The sequence below is a fragment of the Anopheles coustani genome, chromosome 2 (assembly GCF_943734705.1).
Source record: "Anopheles coustani chromosome 2, idAnoCousDA_361_x.2, whole genome shotgun sequence".
NCBI lineage: Eukaryota > Metazoa > Arthropoda > Insecta > Diptera > Culicidae > Anopheles > Anopheles coustani.
Window position 1 is genome coordinate 56,297,974 of NC_071289.1, and position 19,807 is coordinate 56,317,780.

Here is a 19,807-nt window from a genome sequence, read left to right on the forward strand (position 1 = left end):
CCAATGCTTTCCAGAGCACGAATCGTAAACCATTCCCTCCCCCTCTAGTTCCCGCGCCTCGGGGCGCTGCGCTTGTAGCTAATGTCGCGGATGTTTATTTATCAGCCAACAAGCAAGCGAAAGGTTCGGTACCGGTAAGTCAGAAGTAAGTGAGTTTTTCCTCTGGCCTGCAAGCGTTGCGGGGCACGCTCGAGCCACGGGGGCCACATATTGAAGTTCAACGGTTGTTCGGTTCGGTTTTGCTCTAGCAACACAATCATGCTCTCGAAATTCGTGCCATGCTGGAGAACTGGCGCTGAAAAATGGGCTCGTGAAGAAGCCAAAGTGCAGAAAAACCCTCCAAGGAATAGCCACGCGTTCCATCAGTCGAATGGTGCCTAGCTTGGAGCTGGGATCCAAAAGCGAGAAGAGCGAAACAAACGAGTCGCTGAAAAATACGAATCTTACGGAGCCGCGTATTCTGCTTTGTTTTTCCTTCCCATCGGAGACCTGGGGACCGTGGGATCGGGGGAATACGACCCGCTCGGCATACGAACGTCAGCGCCAATCGACTGGAAATATACATTTTCATTATCTTTCCGTTCCATTCCCGGCGTATGGTGATTGGTGCAATCTCAGCGTTAGGGTAAGTGGGGGAGGAATGATGGGAAGCTGTATGTAACCAAAAAAAAAAAAAAACGGTAAGAGCCCGCCAGTATTGCTTCAGGAGCCTGCACACTGTTCCTCAGAGACACACTTCGAATGTGCTGTGTTCAATCATCATTCTAATTTCTTTCTGTTTTAGTCTTGTTGTTTACCAACTGCTTGTTGGAAAACTCCATTCTTTCAGTGTACGCTGGTTGCAGGTTTTTTTTTAGCATTCTGCTCGGCTTAACATCCACTGGAGTGTGCGATTTGGATCCCCTCGAATTCAGTTTTCCCCTAGGAAGCGTGCTCGAAAATCGAAGTATTTTGTACTGAGTCAGTCAATCAGTAAGTTTGATACCGAATCAATCAAAAATTTTCCATCAATTTTCTCAAAGCTAAGGAATCCATTGGATAGCCTATGTTTGTAGAACTTAGAAAATAAGATGGCGGTCTTTCCATTTCATGTTATACTTTATGCGTTGGCTTAAAACATTTTCTACTTACTGGTGGTTTCAATAATCATTTTTCATTTGCAATAAAAAGGAAAAGGCACCGCACAATTACATTGGAAGTTATGCCCCGCTTTAATCAAACCATAATTAAATTATTAATTCAAATATTTATTCATTTGACGGTTAATTATTTTATTTTATTTTTTCGCAGGGTGAAATCAATATCATTTAACACGTTGACTGCTATGGAAGTCATTTTTGATAACTTATAGATAGGTTTAAAATATTGCTTCTCTAAAAATATATGCAAAATGAAACATGAAAGCTGTAGGTATCTTAAAAATATTTTTTTGGAAAGTTCAGTCTTGGCATTGCCTTTCCTAAACCATTATATAAATCAAATTTATAAACGCATTTCATCAAAACCCGATTTTACTTTAAAGTTCGATGAATTACCAGTTATATAACTTGAAAGTAAGAATTAAAACGGTTGGTTCCATCAAATTATTTTTGTCTTTCATGATAGAAACGCCGAAACCAATTCAAATTTGTGGAAAATTGACTAGGAAATATGTTTTAATAATAAAAAAATATTGATTTCACCCGCAATTTTTAATTTGATTGAATAATTTTGAAAATCTTTTGTGTTTTCAATTTTACTTTTTTTTCTTTTGTGTTTTCATTAAGTAAAAATTTCTATTTACTTAATGTATACCTTCATGATATAACATTTGAATTTCTCTTTTCTTATCATTCACTCCGTCTGATGATATCGTGTTCAACATCCAAACATTAATGATAACTTAGCAATATCAATAACAACCAACTGCACTCGGTAAATTAAGTTATCAAATTAAAGTTGCATTTATTTATGAACTCATCATTGGAACGGTTTTCGATCTACCAAATGGAACTTATTTGGGATACTGAAACAAAGAACGCAAAAAATGTTGAATGCTGAAGTCAAATAGATTACAGGACGTGAAATATTTTCCCCGTGCAAACGTGCAAAGCCTCGTTTAATTACCTTTCAGTAAAACGTAAAATAATTCTACCTCCACGTTACAAATTGTCATCGCAAATCGGGCGTAAATGGGCCAACTGCGTTCGTACACTCTCCCACCTGGGGACTTTGCTGAGTCTGTCGATCTGTCGATTTTCGATGCAATAATTTAGCAACCATCCATTAATGATACTGGTGGGAGACGTGAAAATTTTCTTGCTTCCCTGCACGTCACGAGAATGTCGCCCCTTTGGCGCAAATTACGTATTGCATCTCGAAGGTGCGAAAAGGAGGGGCAAAGTGAAAAATGTCCGACAGAAGCGTTCCCGAAAAGTGGCAAAACAACATAGTGGGAAGGATAAATAAAACAAGTAAGTGAAGCGCACGTCCGGGTTCGAGGTGTGCAAAAACCGATGTCTTTCCCTCGAATTTCCACCAACCGTCCGAAATGACAAAAACCGTTGAGGAATGGAAAAATTCATTCTGCTCACCTTGCGGAATTCCCCAAGCTATCAGAACGCTTCCCTCGCCCCGGTGCTCACCGCTCATACAACCTTACAGAGGAGGGGGAAAACACACGTTTGCAATTATTGTTCCGGGAATGAATTTTCCACCCAGCCTGCATCCCCCACTCCGGTGCGGTCGTATCCCGAAGGTGTGGATGTATTATGTTCGTTATTTTACACCTCCACACTCCTCGTGCGCCCCCATTAGTCACGGATGTTCCACCCCGTGATGGACAATGTACGGTGGTGAGTGCTAAAATATCGGTATATCAGTGTTTGCTTTCACATTCGCAGCAACGCCGTGCGCTTTTGGCCCGTGAAGTAATGGACCCGGAGCTCGGGTGCTGGGTAGTGCGGGGGAAAGTGGAAGGTTCCCACGGGAATATTGTACCACACGGAACAAACCGAGAACCACACTGGTACAGTCGTGAAAAACCGGCAGCACAAACGCGCATAACTCTCGCCACCAAGAGAGTGTACTGTGGTGGTGTGCGGATTGCATACATCGCGGCGCATTCGGGCGGCAACATTTTTGCAGTGCGGTTTGAAGGTTGAAGGAAGGTAGAAAGGATCGGGCTGCGGTGATGTACTGCAATATAGTTTCGCATTTTCACACAAAGATACTCGATGTGTGTGTGTGTGTGTGTGTGTGTATGTGTAAAGAATAAAAAGTCTGAGAGAAGGGGCAAGAGAGGAACAGTACAGAACAAAACGGCACCGCAGCGACACAAGGATGTCAAAGGTGAAGCGAAGGTACGGAGCGCATTTTTCGTTCGATTCGCACATTTTCTGCAAGTTCAGTTACTAGCTCATCAGTTTTGGCACAATTCCGCTCACCAACAGAGTCCGTCGTTAGGGAATTGTTGTTATTTTTTCTCCATTTTCCGATGGACCAATTTATCAACAATCAAGGACCAAATTCGGTAAGCTTACACGCGCATAAAGCTTCAAATTGACCAAACACACTGGATGGCACTATCTATAGAATTAGTTTTCATTGTGTAGTACCATTTCGCTCCCATAATTTTACCCATTTTTGCCTTCTCTTGCCACTCGAAAGGTTGAATTTGTTCGAGTTTTCCATTACCTGCTGCCTCTAGCAGGCAAAACAGAAAATTGTAATTGGCCAAAAAGAAGATTGCACTCCCTGGGTACAGTGCAAAAAGGGGATTTGCAAATTTGCTTACCAACAATCTCGCCGCATTTACATCAGAAGCAGAACAGATCTGGGCAAAAAGCGAGTGGGAAAGCAAAATTGGGAAATTTCTCTATCTGGTTGCGTTTTCCTTCCTCCGATGTATTTGAAGCAACGAAAGAGCTGGGTACATAAATACTGTATCGAACAGATGTACCATTAAAGACACAGTTGGTTTTTACAGCTCTCCTTTTACCTTCTGCTTCTTGTGCAACGAGGTCACTAAAAAGAAAAGAACAGGTTGCTTCTATTAAGCAAAGAAAAACAGGAAAACTCCCCCAGGCTCGACCTTTCATAACTTCTCCACAAACCATTTTCCATTGCGCGCTATTGTTCATCCGGGGTTTGTTTATGCTACCTTTGCACATCATTGAAGTTCTATCCATTTTTCTTCCACTTTCCATCTATCTAGAAAAGGCGAGTTTCCCTGACGTTCATTTCGTTTGCCTACGGCCGGCCGGTATTCTTATCCGAAAAACCTCTGCAAGACTTTTTCCTACCAACAAAACAGCTCCAAAGCCTTTATGGTACAGAAATGGTCGCTAGGTCTTGTGTTTCCTTTTTTTCCCACCATCACCATTCTACTTCATCATTGCTAGATTTCGTAGGTTGGATGCACATTTTTCCATTTTCCTCAGCTTCCAAGCATTTTGCGGTCAGTAGCTTATTGGATTCGGGCATTAAATTCCGAACGACCGTTATCGAACGTGTTCGGTTTTGCTGCGGACTGCAGTTCTGATGGGAGTGGGTGGAGAAAAAATCGGAAACAGGAACTGTTCGCAACAGCTTTCGCCTTCCGATAATTTACACCACCGCTCCGTCGTCTCCGGCCCCGGTCAAGTGGGAAATTCTGCGCCAGTCTGTGCTGCTGGAAGATTTGTTACTGTTCCTTTTGTGAATTGCTGCTCCCACGGGCGTTAAAAAAGGAAACCACATTCCAAGCACTCGTTGCTTCTCTGGTGTAGTTTTTTGTTGTTGTTGTAGTTGCTGTTCATGCTGATGTTCTGCAGACACAGAGTTCTTGTTCCTGTGCCTTGCGCCGTGGTTATGCCTTTCCGTCGGTTCCTCCCAGGAAGGTATTCAAATTGGCTGAATCCGTTCATGCTTGGAATTTGAGCAGACGACGCCGTGGCAGAAAGAGACACAGAAGCAGAAAACCCCCGTCCAAAAACTGCCGATGATGGAATGGCGAGTGAGAAAAAAGCTAGAAGCTTCGAAACAAAAACTGACGGCATTCGTCTGATGGTTCGCACCGTTTCGATCCGAAACCCCGAACGCTCGAACGTGTCAATTGAAATGCAATTATAAGTGTTTCGATTTCCATCTGCGGTTTGGGCGTCGATTGGTGATTGTGAGGGTTTTTTCCCGACCCACCTCGACGATGGTTGAGTTCAGGGTTTCCCCGTTTTTTTTGTCGAATTTGCTGCATCAATTAGACAATGCCGTGTTAACGGGTTTGAAGATGCTTGCGGCGTCCGCATGGCGGCTTTTTTTGCTGATTGCGATCAGCACAGCAGGATGCTAATTGCCTGCATACGTGTTCGCTCACACGTCCCGAAGCATAAGGTGTGGTGAAGTTATTTCCCCCTATACGGCTGGTGTATTCATATTTCTTCGGGAAAGTTGAAACAACTCCCTTTCACCTTGATTGCGCGCATCACGAAGAGCCGGAAGTTCCGCACTTGCAGTCAATTAGTGGGCCCAATTAATTTTCCCACTTCTGAAAGGCGACTCCAGCTGCAGGAGTTCCTTTGAAACATGAAAATTACCCACTATCAATTTCATTCATGAACGAAATCCAACCAGACAGACAGGGTGCGCTTCGGATTGCCAGACAAATTGAGGATACTTTTACTCCAAGTGTACAGGAAATCCTGCAAGTATCTTTGGTTTCCCACTCTTACGCTGCATCATTGTTGTACCGTAGGGTGCTTCGGATGATGCAGTGAGTTCTAGGAATTTGAAACTGAAGAAAAATACTATTTCGCAGAACTTTTCCTCCAGAATGCGACGCTCAAAGAGCGCAAAAGTTGTGCGTTACGTCGGGCGATTGGGCTCGTTTGCGAAAGTCATTAAACTAACAGTATCATTTCGGTGGCCGATTACAAGGAAAAACTAATTAACAAGTTTTGTACCTCACCGTGGTTACTTCCTCCATCTGTTCCCCTTTTTTGTTCTCCCGCTTCTTCACTTTCGCTTTGCTCGCACGAAGGAGTCGCTCTCGGTTCGAAACCGTCGTAGGCGACCAAAATTCCGCCAAGATGTACCGATTCAGACGAGAGAGCACAGGTGAGACGAAGGTGCAGTGCGCAGTGATTAGTTGGTGAAGTTGCATCCTCGTATCATACCGGAGAGTAACATCCCATCACAACATCAAACTCCAGCAAGTGCTCCAACAACTGCCCCCATTACGATGGGAGGCAGAAGTTCAAAGAATCTGCTCACCTGGAACAGCAATCAAAAGTTTAAAAAACATTGCACCGGCGTATGTCGTTGCAGACGTATGTTTTGGGCGAGAGTACTTCCTCGTCAAACGAACCGAACGGTGTGCAGTACGCGTACGAAGGACTTTCCGGTGATCCTCGAGCTTGCACGAAGAGCCGAAATAGAACACTTTCCCGCTAGTTGTCGATGGACGAACTCGAAGGGGCGAATCTCCTTGTCACCCGGCGTTATGTAATGATCCAAACTGGAAGCGATCGCTTCGGAGTTGCATAACGGGCGGCAAAAACTTTTGCCAACCACCAAACGGATGCCTAACAAGATCGCTTCTCGAGAGATCGGTCAGCCAAAAGTTGTTCATCACCCAACGCTTCGCTTGGCCATGGTGTCGATGCCAATGCTTTGAATAAATTTCCCTACTTTTTTCTACCCTTCATGGGATTGTCAGATCGTAGGACTGCGATGCCTTGCACACACACACAAACGGAAGCAAGCACATATGTTTCCGTCTCTTTTTCCGGTAGCGAGCGTTAAAGTTTACTGAAGTGGAGGGAAGCATGCGGGACATCCGAGTAGTTGTGTAACTCCGGTTGCACATTTTGAAATGCACTTACCTTAAAGAGAACGGAAAAAATGGCAAGGATATTCAATGGTTTGTCTTTGATCCAGGGCAAAAAGTAGAACAAACACATGAAAGTGAACAAGGACAAGTTTGGATGTCATGAAAACGGTGGCAGATTTACTTCATATTGAACTTAACTGACTTTCGTTTGACTTGTAAATCGGAGCATGCAATATCCTGCTTCCGTTATGCCTGTTTCTCTAAAACTATTTAGCCACACCTTTACATACCATTTCGTGGATCTATTACATTTTGAAGTAGTTGCAGCCGACAACGGGTATCTGAGTAGATAAACAATTAACTAGTCTAAGTATATAAATGAACAGTCTGTCAAAATTGCAGGAAACCGCATCGGTACGAGTTGTGCAGGTGTAAAATCGCTAGACTTTTAATTGATTCTCACTTACATGTTTTTCACTCGAGAAGTTTTAATGTTTAATGTTTGAAGTAAAGCTTTGTAGTTTTGACGAGGTTTTCTGCCCTCTGGTGATGATTCCTTCTAACACGTCTCATTTTTCGAGTATTTAAATCGTAATTTTTTGCTTGCAGCGAAATTAGACGCCTTTACCTTTCTTTGGATTAAGTTTTAAAATATTCATAAAAATATATAAACTAGCCGTGGGTTTATTTATAGACCCTGAATTTTTGCCAGCATCGCTTTGTGTGTTCCTGACAAGCCCGTGAAATCTAGGTGAAAAAGAGAAGACTCAAGTCTATGTTTTTCTAAACGAAATTGGAATCCTTTGTCCAATGTAACTTTCAATATCGTTGTAGTACTACTTAAATGTGTGAAATCTCTATTTTATTGTTGACTAGCTTGACGCCCCGGAGTTGCTCGGTGACAAAGGGATTGAGAAAAGTATTATGGTTTTGACTAATACTTGAAAGATATGTTTGAATTTAATAGCTACTATATCGACGTATTTAAAATGTTTGATATTTCATCAATTTCCCCTTGATGTATAAACCTTAGTGTAACTATGTTGGATACAACTTGACATTGTAAACAACATGCTTGTTTTGTCTGTGTTAGTAAAACTGAGTTTAAATTGAAAAGTTTAGATTATTTTATTAAAAAATAATGATCAAACAAACCTTCAACAACATCTGCAGTACTTAAACTTAATGTGTGAAAGGTTTCAGAAGCGACGGTTCAGTATTGGTTGAGTTTTTTAATGTACATAGAACTCCATACATAAAAAAAAGCTAAAATATGTAGTAGATAAGGAGTTTTCATGAAGATTTGTTTTGACAATCAGCGTTAACTCATATAAGATTTTAAACAGTTCTTGATGAACTTACCATAGTTTTTCGAAGCATTTTAGTTGTTGTACAAGTTTTTATTGAAAATATTGTAAATTCCACGTGCAAATTGCAGATTCCTGTTAGAACAATCAGAATATAAATAAGTAAACAGGGTTTTTGAAATTATAATAAACACTGCATCGTAATTTGTAATATTATACTTATAGAAATAATTGCAATGAAGAGAAAAGATTAGTAAAGAGAACAGCACTATAATAGTAGATATTATTTTTAAACTTAGTTGTGTTCTTTAAAATTGCAATTTTCTGGAGGGGTCTATTTCACCAACGGGGAAAAAACTAGTTGTTTGAGTAAAATTCAACGGCCTTTACTGATATTGATAGTATGCAGAACAGATTTCTGTACCAGATAAACAAGAATAGTCAAAATGAAATCTTCTACATTTGTCATTGAAGTCATTTTGTAAGACGGTAAAAATTTTGGAGAAAATCTCACAAATTACAAAGGGGACGAGCTGCAATGGCTCAAAGCTATGTTCAAATGGACGTCAAATCCAAGAATGTTGTTCATTAGGTTTTTGTTTACAGATTTTAAATGTTTCACTAACAGTTTTAAGAGCTTAAGGCTTAATAAACTACTTATCTCATGAGTGAATTTTAACTCCATATGAACATTTTTTTCCAATGAAATAGCTCATCAAATAACATAAAGATAATCTGACAAGGATTTCCATCCAATTGAAAGAATAATTCTGTAAAAAACAGTTTTTCAAAAGTCAAATCTTAGAGCAAAAGATCCTTGCAATCTGCACAAAGCTAAAAGCCAGTGGTATCTGTTTTGGTTCGCAAAACATCTGCAGTACATCCTCCGAAACCCTTTCGTGTGACGCTTTCACAGCAAAGCAATACATCGTGCTATGCTCGTGCGCTACGGGTTCGCTTTTGATTATTAATTTAGCATGTCAACAATCGGCGACTGAAAGTTGCTGCTTTGTTTCCGTTCCTACAAAGGTTCATTTTTCATGTTTCTTTTTTGGTTTGCTGAGCTTTCAATTTCGGGTCGGGTTTTGGTGAGGTTTGCTGTCCTCCCGCGCCCGCACGGTTGGTCCGGAAAATCGAAAAACCCTCGCTCATCACTCAGACACTCGTTCATTCGTACGTAGGCGAACAATTGGAAGTGAAAGTGGAACAAAACAAAACACGAGCGATACCCTCAATATCTTCCAGAAAGCCGCACGAGTCAACTAGAAAGCGGAGGAAAACGTTCTTTTGCCCCCTCCATTCCACCCTCTCGTTCGAAGCAATTCGTACGGTTTTGGAGTCATTCCGGCACCCGAACACAGTCAAACACGACCGGGTAGCCAGAGAAAAGATAAACTTGGGACAACATTTTAATTTGATATTCCTTCGCACACGCAAACGCAACGGGACAGCCCCGGGAGCGCGTCTCGCCGCCATGCTGGTATTAGTATGGTGGGAAGGTTTCGGAAGGGGCCGGTAGTGGCCGGTTCCGAGGCTCCGAGGGTCCTAAACAAACATATGCGGCAGGAATGAAAGCTTTTCGGGTTTTAGAGTTTTCGTTCGTTCGTGTGTTATTTGTCGGAGTGCTCGATTGAGCCCTTCGGTATGATACGCCTCAATTCACGGCCCGCTTCACGCGATGTCTCGAACGCTCCGGGCTCGATTGAAAAGGTTTCCCGGAAAATCCTCAAACCTTCCCCCTCGTTCGTTGCTCGTCGCTTGTCTCGCGCCAGCGAGATGATGGAAGCAGCAAAAACCAAACAGAAAACGAGAAAGTGAACCATTTATCTCGAGCCAGCCTCTAGCGTTTTCTTGTCCCGTCCGGCTGCACAATGCTCTGGCCACAATGGTGGGACGAAGATTATTTTAGCTAAATCAACGCCACACCAAAACCCCGTGAAGTCCTCCAGGCGCGTCGGCTATTGTCCTTTGACTTTCTTCTTCCATGCAGACATGGTACGTGTACGGCAGGCTTTGGCTAGAGTTTCCTTCATTTCGGTCCCGGTCGTCCTAATCATATAGGGTCAAGAAAATTTCGATAAAACCCGCTGACCGTATAACAACGCGACGAGTGCAGTTTCTTTGGGCGAAAGAACATCTGAAGTTGAAATTTAGAATGTCCACCTACCGTTCCCTCGTATTTTGTTAGGCCAAATCCTTCGCCTTTTCTCTCTAATGCAAAGATTTCTTGCTGAAAGTGGCACGATCGAATCTACCCTCGAGGGAATTTTCCAGGCGAGGTAAACCGAAAAACTCATCGACACCGCCAGATTTGCACCGCCCCCATCATCCCCTTGAAGGAAGTTAAAGTTTTTCGATCGAATAAAGATGTTTGCTTTGCTTCCCACACTGATGAACGGTTTGCCGGGGGACCACAAAAAAGGGCGAACCCCGTACGTATTTGATTTGCAAACTTTTCACCACCCGCCGCCCATAGGGAAAGATAAACAATTGTATCCCGTTCGACCGTTCCCGGACAATAGAAAAGAGGCTCTCGAAACGCAGGGGAAAAAATGGATCAAAAAAGAGCGAAAAAAAGGATCGCAACGTCGGCTGGAAAGTTGTGGGATAAAGGCGATCGAAGGCAATGAATCGAATCGAGTTGGAGTCAAGCATTCTTGACCACCATTTTGCCCGCCCCGGGGTGGCGTGGATTTGTTGTCGTTGTGGATAGGATTTGTAACAAAAGCAATCTCCGGGAGGGTTCGTATCGAAAGCGATCGAAAAGAAACAGTTTTTCGAAGGAACAGAAGTGCGTGCGTGTGTGTGTTATTTTTGCTTCGTTAGGACGTTGGTTTAGCAAAACTATTTTATTAGTACGTTGTGCTTACGGTTACACCTTACAATTTCATTGTAGTTGCTGCAAACGCTGGTGTGCAGGTGTAAAACCCCATTAGTCAGCCAACCGTGCTTACCGAAGGTGTCAGTGGTCATCGGCGTCAGCGACGAAACACGGGTATTACGTTGGAAATTAATGCATCGGTTCCGGAACCGGGGTAATTGCAGCTCTTGGCACACTAGCATAAAATCATATTAACAAGCACCCACCCACACACATCAATATGCATTAGCAATTAGCTGCCACTATTGCACGGGTGCCGGGGAGAAGCGAGCAGGACGAACACATACACGAGACATGGTTTTTGGGGCGAGTTTTCCGACCGTGGGAAACCTCGCTTGGCGCGGCTAGGGTCAGACCGGTGGAAGGTAGGGAAAAACAAATCTGGATAAGGCAAGCACCCGAACGAGCCGAACCTCGGCGTTGGCTGGAAAATTACCCTTTCTCATTCGGACGGGTTCAAGCAGTGCTCCATAAATCAGCTTTTAATTGAGTTAGCTAGAATGATTCAAATGTTTTTAACTGCCCGCTGGAAAGTGGCTGCTAAGACTGGTATAAGGTGTGGACCGAATTTTAGACGATAGAAACAAGGTGAGAAAGAACACCGGGCAATTGTGTTGCGTTCACACAACCCCTTTGGTGGTTCTGGTTCAAGAGATGAAATAAAATGCGATTTATAAAAAATATGGAGTGTAGTAATGACAGCGTGCCTTCGAAATGAATTCACTCTTATTCTTTGTTTCTACATTTTTGTTGCCGTTATATTTATCTTTTACTACACCACAATTTGATTTCCTACCATTTTATGTATAATACCGTTTAAGGCGTTCATTTCTAACGGTTTTAAATTAACACTTTCAGTTGCACATACAAAGAAATATGATGTTGTATCCAAATAACAAATATTTTAAAGAAAATGTTGTTAAATATTCTTTAGAGATAAAACATTCTGCAAGCAGGGTATTGATGCTAATTTATTTCCTTGCAGAGGTTAATGCATGAAAATGATGTGTTTTCTTCGACGAATATTTTGTAATGGTGTTATACCAACTTGATCATTTTAAAAAGTTTTCACATACACTTAAAAATAAAATCACGTAAATTAAAAGTGTCAAAACAAACGAAATTGAGGCGCCTTTCGAACTCTGTGGGTTGACTTTCGATGCTTTAGAAATTGATACCAAAATGTCTTCAAAACTCTCCAATCTTTAGTTGTGGCCTTTTGAGTTGTTCTGCAAAGTGAAATTTGTATTTTATGATCTTTTTTTTTATTCCTATTAAATCGTCTGTAGTGAACTGCTTGTGCTTTCATTTGAAAAATTGTGCCCAAACGTTAAATAATATTTCCTGAAATAATTTTTAATAACATGCCTAATAAAAACAACTTAAGAGTCTTTTTTGAATAACAAGATGATAGCAAACGAAAGAATGATTGAGCGAAACTAAAATGCCAATAAATTCAATGTTCTATAGAGCAAACAGGGTAGACTGTACCAGAAATCATTGTAAATATTTTTTTAAATTTTGAGGATTTTCAAATAACTGGAAAGTATTATGACACATAATTAGAGAAGAATAAGGAAAGTATTTTTTTTACTTGTCACGTTCCATTTTTTGGAACAGCTAAAATATTGCTGTTAGTTGACAACACACCACAGAAATCGTTAAATCTATCACTATGACATCCACAAAACACATTTTCCGGAGCCGACAAAGTTTGTGACCACACAACTCCTTTACTCCATTAGCCAATCGTAAGCTGTTTCGCAGTTAAGTAATAACCGAATCATTATCCGTCACCCTCCAGCTGCGAGCCGAAGAGATCCTTCGGGGACGGCTGATCATAGTTCCGGTCGTAGAGCAAGCAGAATGTCCTCCGGCTCGCTGTTCCTCTTTACTACTCACTCTTTCCAGTCCTTTCTTTCCATCTGTCCATGTATCTCTTTCTCTTTTGCTCTCGTTTTCGCCTGTCTTCTCCGAAATCACTGCCCAAGATGGCCGAAAGGCTCCAAAAAGTCGACAAAACCGGGCGTTCCGGTGAATCTTAATCAAAATCTGCCAGCAAAGCTCCAAACGACCATTAAGAGTGAGATTAAATTTTAACTTTCATTCAGAGGGAGGGCCTACACCCTTGGAACCTTCGACCTGCCTCCTAGCGGCCCCTTCCACTCGGTCTATAATCACACACTCTACCCCACTCCAAGGATCTCCTACTCCCTCCACAGTGCAGTTCCCAAAAGCGTAACGAAAGGGCCAACGAGTTAAACAGAGACTCCCCACATCCGTTCCTTCTCCGAGCGCCCGAGCGAACTTCTTGTGGGGAGTTTTAAAGTCTGAGATCCTGCGCGATCCATTCCCCATCCTTCTCCCCACGCTCCTCTTCGACGAGTGAACAAGATTGCCTAATTAGTACCGGGAGGTATTTTCCTTGCCCACCTGGCGGAAGCTTTTCCCATTCGATAAGAAACATCATGCCTTACCCTGGCCTCGGAGTTTCGACCTCGCTGGCACCTCTTTTCCCGAACGGTGGCTTCTTCCTTATCGCTCCGGCAGCCTATCTTTCACTTTTACAGCCCGGCAAGCCCTTTCCAAGTTCACCCTTTACCTTGTAGACGGGTTGTGTGGAGTTACGCTGGGAAAGCAGGCGCAGTTTCGTGAAGAAGGCAAAAAAGATCTGTAAAACAACCCTCCCGGCGTAAACTTGCACACCGAGATGGAACAACAAGCCTGCGTTTCCTTCACTCCCTCCCGCTCGAGAAAATAACGAAAACATCGTAAAAGATTTAGCTTACGAAGGCAGCGCAAAGCCGGTTTTCCATTTCCTCCGGTCGACGAGCGTGGCTCGTTTTGTGCCCTGGTCGGCTCCCTATTGGCAACAAAACATTCTCACCCACCCAACCTCACCGGTAGATCGGTTGCAATAGATTCCATAAATTTACGACACTAATATCGGCAAATATTAGCGAATAATCGTTATAGATACGGATAACAGGCGCAGCTGAACGTTCACCGATCCTTGTGGATCGGCGTGTTGCAAGAAAATCGGCTGTTTCTTCCTTCGACCCGGCACTCTCGCCCGGCAACGAACGAGCTCGGAAACACCTTCGGGATAATTGATAATGATGATGAAGCGATGGAGCGCCGGGGAAAGTTGGGTTAGGATGAACTGCTCGCTCGGTACATGCTCTTGGAGCATCGCGTGTCACGCCTTTTCGTTCCCTTCCGGTCGATCGGTGCAGATGTCTCTTTCTTGGGCAGATTCTAGATCCCAAAGTAAACGCACAGCACCACCGTTCGGGTGGCTTATCTAACTGCATCAAGCAAAGCATACTTTCCATCGGTTTCCATCATCCTTCGAGCCGTTCCTGCCGAGCCTTGGATCATATTTAAGCATAAGGAAAGGCAAGAAAAGGGAGCTCGCTTTTATTACTCACTCTCTCCCGCTCTTTCTCTATCTCTCTCACTCCCTCGCCTCAATTTTCAATCGCTTGCAAAGAAAATGGCAGGAAGTTGCTTAGTAGACGTGGTGTAATTATGCATCAAATTAAATTCCCCTCCTATCTCGACCGATCGCACGCTTGGTTGTTATGGGGGGGAGGTTTTCCCATGAGGTGTGGGGAAATGCGTTCCCAACCCATCGCACGGTTGGTACGGATGTAATTTTCCCGTACCTCCGCCCTCCCTCTTCCTCCCAAAAGATTCAAGTTCATTCTCAGATTATTTAATAGATTTGTTAACGGAAACGGGAAACATGTCGGGTGAAAACCAGGAAAAGTCTGCTCGTTCGTGAGCAACCATGCGCCTCCATCGGACTGTATGAACAGGGAAAAGTGTCCTATGGTTGTGGCTTGTGTGTTGTTTGGGTATGTCTTGGATAGAAAAGAAGCTAATAACCGGTTATCAGTTGCTGGTGGAAGCCGGTGGGAAAACTCAGCAACGTACCGACGGTCACACACACTCACCACGATTGCTCACGTTGGAAAGCTTGGGAAGATGAAATGCTAGAGATAGTGCATTGCTGGTTGGTAGCAAGTAATTAAATATCATGCTAAAACTATTTCGTAGAAATTAGCCTTTTGCTTTCAGTAACAGGAGAGATAGTAATTTTGTTATTAGTATAAGGTGTAGGATCTCAACTCAGGAAAACAATCTCATATTCGTATGCCGTCTTTACTTTAACCGCAAAGTAGCATGTTTTACATTAGTATATACTCTTTAGTATATAATCTATACCAACAAGATTTTAATATCAACAATTCTTCTTACAAAAGTGTGTATTTTTTCACTATCTTTTTCATCTGAACCCACCCAATTTAAAAACACCGTTTCATACATACATAAATCATTTTTATTTTGTTTTTACTTTAATTCTATACATTCTTTCAAAAAAAAACCAACTAACCTAAAACCTATTTGTTGGACATGTTGTTACTGTTTTGTGTTGGTTAAATATTGAGTATTTATTTAAGTCTAAAATCATGAAAAAACCTTTGATTTATGTTTAAAATAGTGTGGGCTGAAAACTTTTATTTCTAATAATATTAATGTTTCTACTGACACACTAACATCTTAAATTGTATGTAATTCTTAAAGGGATTCAGAAGTGCGTGGGTACATTTATGGATGCGTTTCACTAAATCATTTAAATTAAAGTTATTTTTCACATATTGAAATATTATAAATGGAAAATTGCCATGAAGCCTGTGAGTGTCAGTTTCGATTCCATGCTAATTCCCCCTCATACTCCCTAGAAACTTGAATATGATTGTCCCTGGATTATGTTTATAGTTCCAAAATCTCTGCAATTTGTAGGAATATCAAACACCTCGGATCGGATTTAAAATCATAACCTTCGCCTCTGAACACCCGTATCATACAGTTAGAGGAAAAGAACTGTGTCAACCGTTGACTAACTCCACTCGAATGTCAAAATAGATGCGAGAAAGACGCCTCATTCGTAGTCATTATGTTACCGGAAACCACCAACCGTGTCACCCGTGCCATTCCTTTCCGTGCTCAAACACTCCAATGTGGACAATAAATGTTCCCGGAGTAAGTTTCCACTTCCAGTAAGCTGGCATCGAGCGGATTTTCCGAAAGCATTTCCTGCACGCCCTCTCCACCTTCCTCCCTCCCACCAACCGGGAACACACACGCACATGCCAACGTAGTGAAGATTTTCATTTCAATAAAATTCAAATTTACATCAATCCCTTCTGGTGCGCACGGTGTTCGACGTCGGGTTGCTTGGTTTGGGTCTGGGGATGGAAATCGGGTTGTCCGGGCAGGTCGAGCCACCGTCACCGTTTGTATCGATCCGACAGCGGTGGCGTGGTGCCTAAGATAGTCCGAAGAAAGATCTCGAACGGATCAACTACTTTTTGAGCGAATTTCCCATCAACCAGCAGCTCGGGGGGGCTGGGTCTTTTGTTAGTTTGCGCTCGAAAAACCATCATGAATATGCATTAATTCCACTATGGCTTCCGCTTACCGACACACACGCACACATACAGCTACAAGCGTGAGGCGCCTTTTCTTTCGAAGCATTTTCATCTGGGTAGCTGTGGAGTAGGGAAAAGTTTTCGTTCCCGGTTCCCACCCTTCCTGACCTTCGCAATCTCGGAGCCTTACTGCATCAGAAAACCATACTGTTGGTGCTGTTGTCACCCTTGGTCCTCAATAAACGTATATTTCATTTGAATATAGATGAGTGTAGCAACGCTCCAGGTCCCCTCCCCTCTTCCCTCCTGATGCTGGTTCCATTTTTCATTTCTTGCACTTCGGACAAACAGCTCAATGAAAGGTGAAGTAATGCTAACAGAAGCGGCTCCCTACCGACCGAATTACCTTTCAGTTCGCCACCATGGAATGTCTTACATCGCAACGATGGAAACACCTTGTTTACCTTAACGGTTGCATTTTGCCTCTCTTCCCTACCCGCTTCATGTTCCCCCCTTCAACCACGAAACTGTGATTCCTATTTTCGGTTGATTTGCTCGTCACCTAGGGAAGCAGAACAAAAACAAATGCAAGGCAGAAAACTTTCCCATCCTTCCTCTCTCCCCATCTTCCGTTAACTGTGTCACTAAAATATTACCAATTTAGTTACTTTTCTCATGAATTTTTCTCCGCTCGCTTGGGCGCCATTTTTCTCTCGTTGCAGGTCTTTCATGCACCGATGCAGGCCGGGACGCCGTTCGAATTCCGCATCCGGTACAAATTCATAAGTCAATCAGAGGCCATTGTCAGGTAAAATTATTCCACAGCAATACCAACACAGACACACACACACACATACGCAGAGACCGGAGCGGCTGTTGGCGATGAAAAATAACCGGAACCAGGAGTGAAAAACGATAGAACGGGACCACCTTCACCCGGCTTTACAAGAGCCCGCGCAGGGAAGGGAAAATCGTTTGGGATAAACCGAGAGCGAACTGGAAAGAATGAAAGATAAAACGATGGGAAGGGAAGCGTCCAATCTCAAAAGGAAAGCCGATTGAAAATACCGTTCAATGTTGTGCCTCTGTTGCAGCACGCTCGAGGCGTTGGGAGTTGTGTACACACGATCAAACCCATATGTGCTTGAGACCAGTACTGGAAGGCTTCGGCAGAGTTGCCGGTCTCGCCACTCTGGTGGATGATAAATTCTGGCTTATTTCAAAGTATGCTCACGTACATCCAACCAAAGGGACCGGTGTGAAGCACCGGCGACGATCGCCCACTCGGAAACCGGTCGAAGGAGCTGCAGGAAATGGAACTTTAGTCACCTTCCAATCAGCCTCCCCGTCCGTACGGCCGGTTTCGTTTAACCCTTTTTCCTACGATTTTCCGGCATCTGCTCGTGGGCGGGAGGGATACAAAATTTCCGATTTGCCTACAGCCAACCTACCGTTCCACTAACGACACTTTCTTTATTGCACCAAGCCCTGCAAAGGTAAAGCCTTTCTGTCCAAGGATCTTTTGGTTTGACGGGACGGTTGAACGGAGTAGGGATAGCTTAGCTGAGGCTCATGCTCATATTTCCGTATGATTTGATTTCTTCTTAGCAGAAACATTCAAAGTTCACAACCGGTAGGAAAGTTCGCCCTAGATGGGAGATCTGTGAGTGAACAGCTTTACGAATGTGCCATGTTTCAAGATACGCCAAAGATTGATTTTAGGAAGGGCAGAGTGAGAAGGGGAAGCGTAGGAATAAACAGGTTCTCCAACATTGGACAGTTTCCATCACATTCCAAACTTCAGACCTCAACTGGTGTGAATCGTGCGTAAGAATTCAATCCGTGTTCGACATCGTCCCAGTTCGTTCTTCAGACACGCCTAGCAAGTTATATTTAAAGCGGATGTAGAGTTTGTTTATTTACGTACATACGCAAGTTGTGTGGAACTCCAAGATAGGAAGATGCACTGGAGGCGAGAAAAAACTCGCAAATAGTTGACCGGCACGATTTGCTGTCGACGAACTTCAACGTTCTTCAACAGGGTATGTTCGCATATTTGCACAATGTAGGCGAGTGTGTTCCAATATGCACTTAAACATGACCAAAAAAATTTAACGTTTTCTTGACTAGATCACACCCTAAAATTATAAAAAAACACAGTACTTTCAAACTTTCAATGTATAAAGAAATTTGTTCCACTTGTATTTTAACGTAATTAATTTTTAGAGAGAGACTATTTTAAGGAAAAAATGAAAAATACAAACAAGGGGTGGTAGAAATAGTAAAATAATTAATTTTGATCACGTCCATTTATCGAATTTCTTTTCTTCTTGGTTACTCAACGTTGTAGTTATAGCAAGCTTATCAAAACTAGCAAGAACATTGTCAGGAATCATTGTTTGTTTGTTTGTTTGTGAGAACTTGTTGTTGTTGTTGGGATGTCAGATTTCATCATAACGATACACATTTTTGGCATTCATTTTGATTATATCAATGCCCCAAAATCAATATTTCCACCTTTAACGCGTCGTTTCCGTTGGTCAATGTCAGCTAAAGTTTCATTCTGTTTAAGATATTTTGGTCGCTTATGGCATATAAAAGTGCATTTTGGAACCCTTTCTCCTTCATTGATCTGTGAGTGTAGCGATTGACAAAGTATACATAACTTCTTCAGTTTGCAACTGATTCGCTGCGAAGTTCACCAAAAACGATTTCTTTTCACTGCAAGTCAAATGGAAAAATGGAAACTTCTTTCTCTCGCGAAGAGCGGAAAAGTCAATTCTGCATAAATTCGATAACTCCCGCAAGACACGATGCAAAAGTTAAACGGTGCTGGGGAAAGTACTTAGCAAAGTTTGATGATTTGATATCATTGCAGCAATCGACTGATTTGAGTTAATGTTTCCTGATGAAGCGGGTGTCGGGTGAAACAAAGAGCTGATAACGTGCAGCAAGAACTTTTGCAAATACGGGAAGGGTTGAAGGACAATGCTTTTAAACTTTCTTCTATTTTCGTGTACAATCCTTTCGCTCGAGAAATCAGAAAAAATGTACCAGGAATTTGTTTCAAACTTGTGTTATCTGGATATTGTACGTTATCAATGATATTTTGGAAGGGTTTAAATGGCCACGATTCATGATAAACTCACTCTTGGTACCTTTATTATTACCCCGGCCGATACAAAATGTTAATTTATCGAAAAAAGGATTGCTTTTTCACTTTGTAAAGTTTAAAAAAATCAATTGAAATACGTACAAAATTTAACTTCATCTCGCTGTAGTTGGAGGTAAACATTTCGCTACAAATACTAGTCCACCTCTGATAAAGCTTGAGCTTTAGCCAACAGCGGGAGCGAAACATCGAATCCAATCATAAATGGAAATGTTATCAAAT

At 42.4% G+C, this 19,807-nt stretch overlaps 1 protein-coding gene across 1 annotated transcript in view; it reads left to right on the forward strand.

Moving 5' to 3' along the window:
• LOC131265403 (uncharacterized) overlaps nt 1-19,807 on the forward strand; it is a 54,138-nt gene that overhangs the window by 13,426 nt on the left and 20,905 nt on the right. The window contains exon 5 of the mRNA XM_058267662.1: nt 17,136-17,221. Coding sequence (XP_058123645.1) covers nt 17,136-17,221 — 86 coding nt within the window. The remainder of the gene's footprint in view (nt 1-17,135; nt 17,222-19,807) is intronic.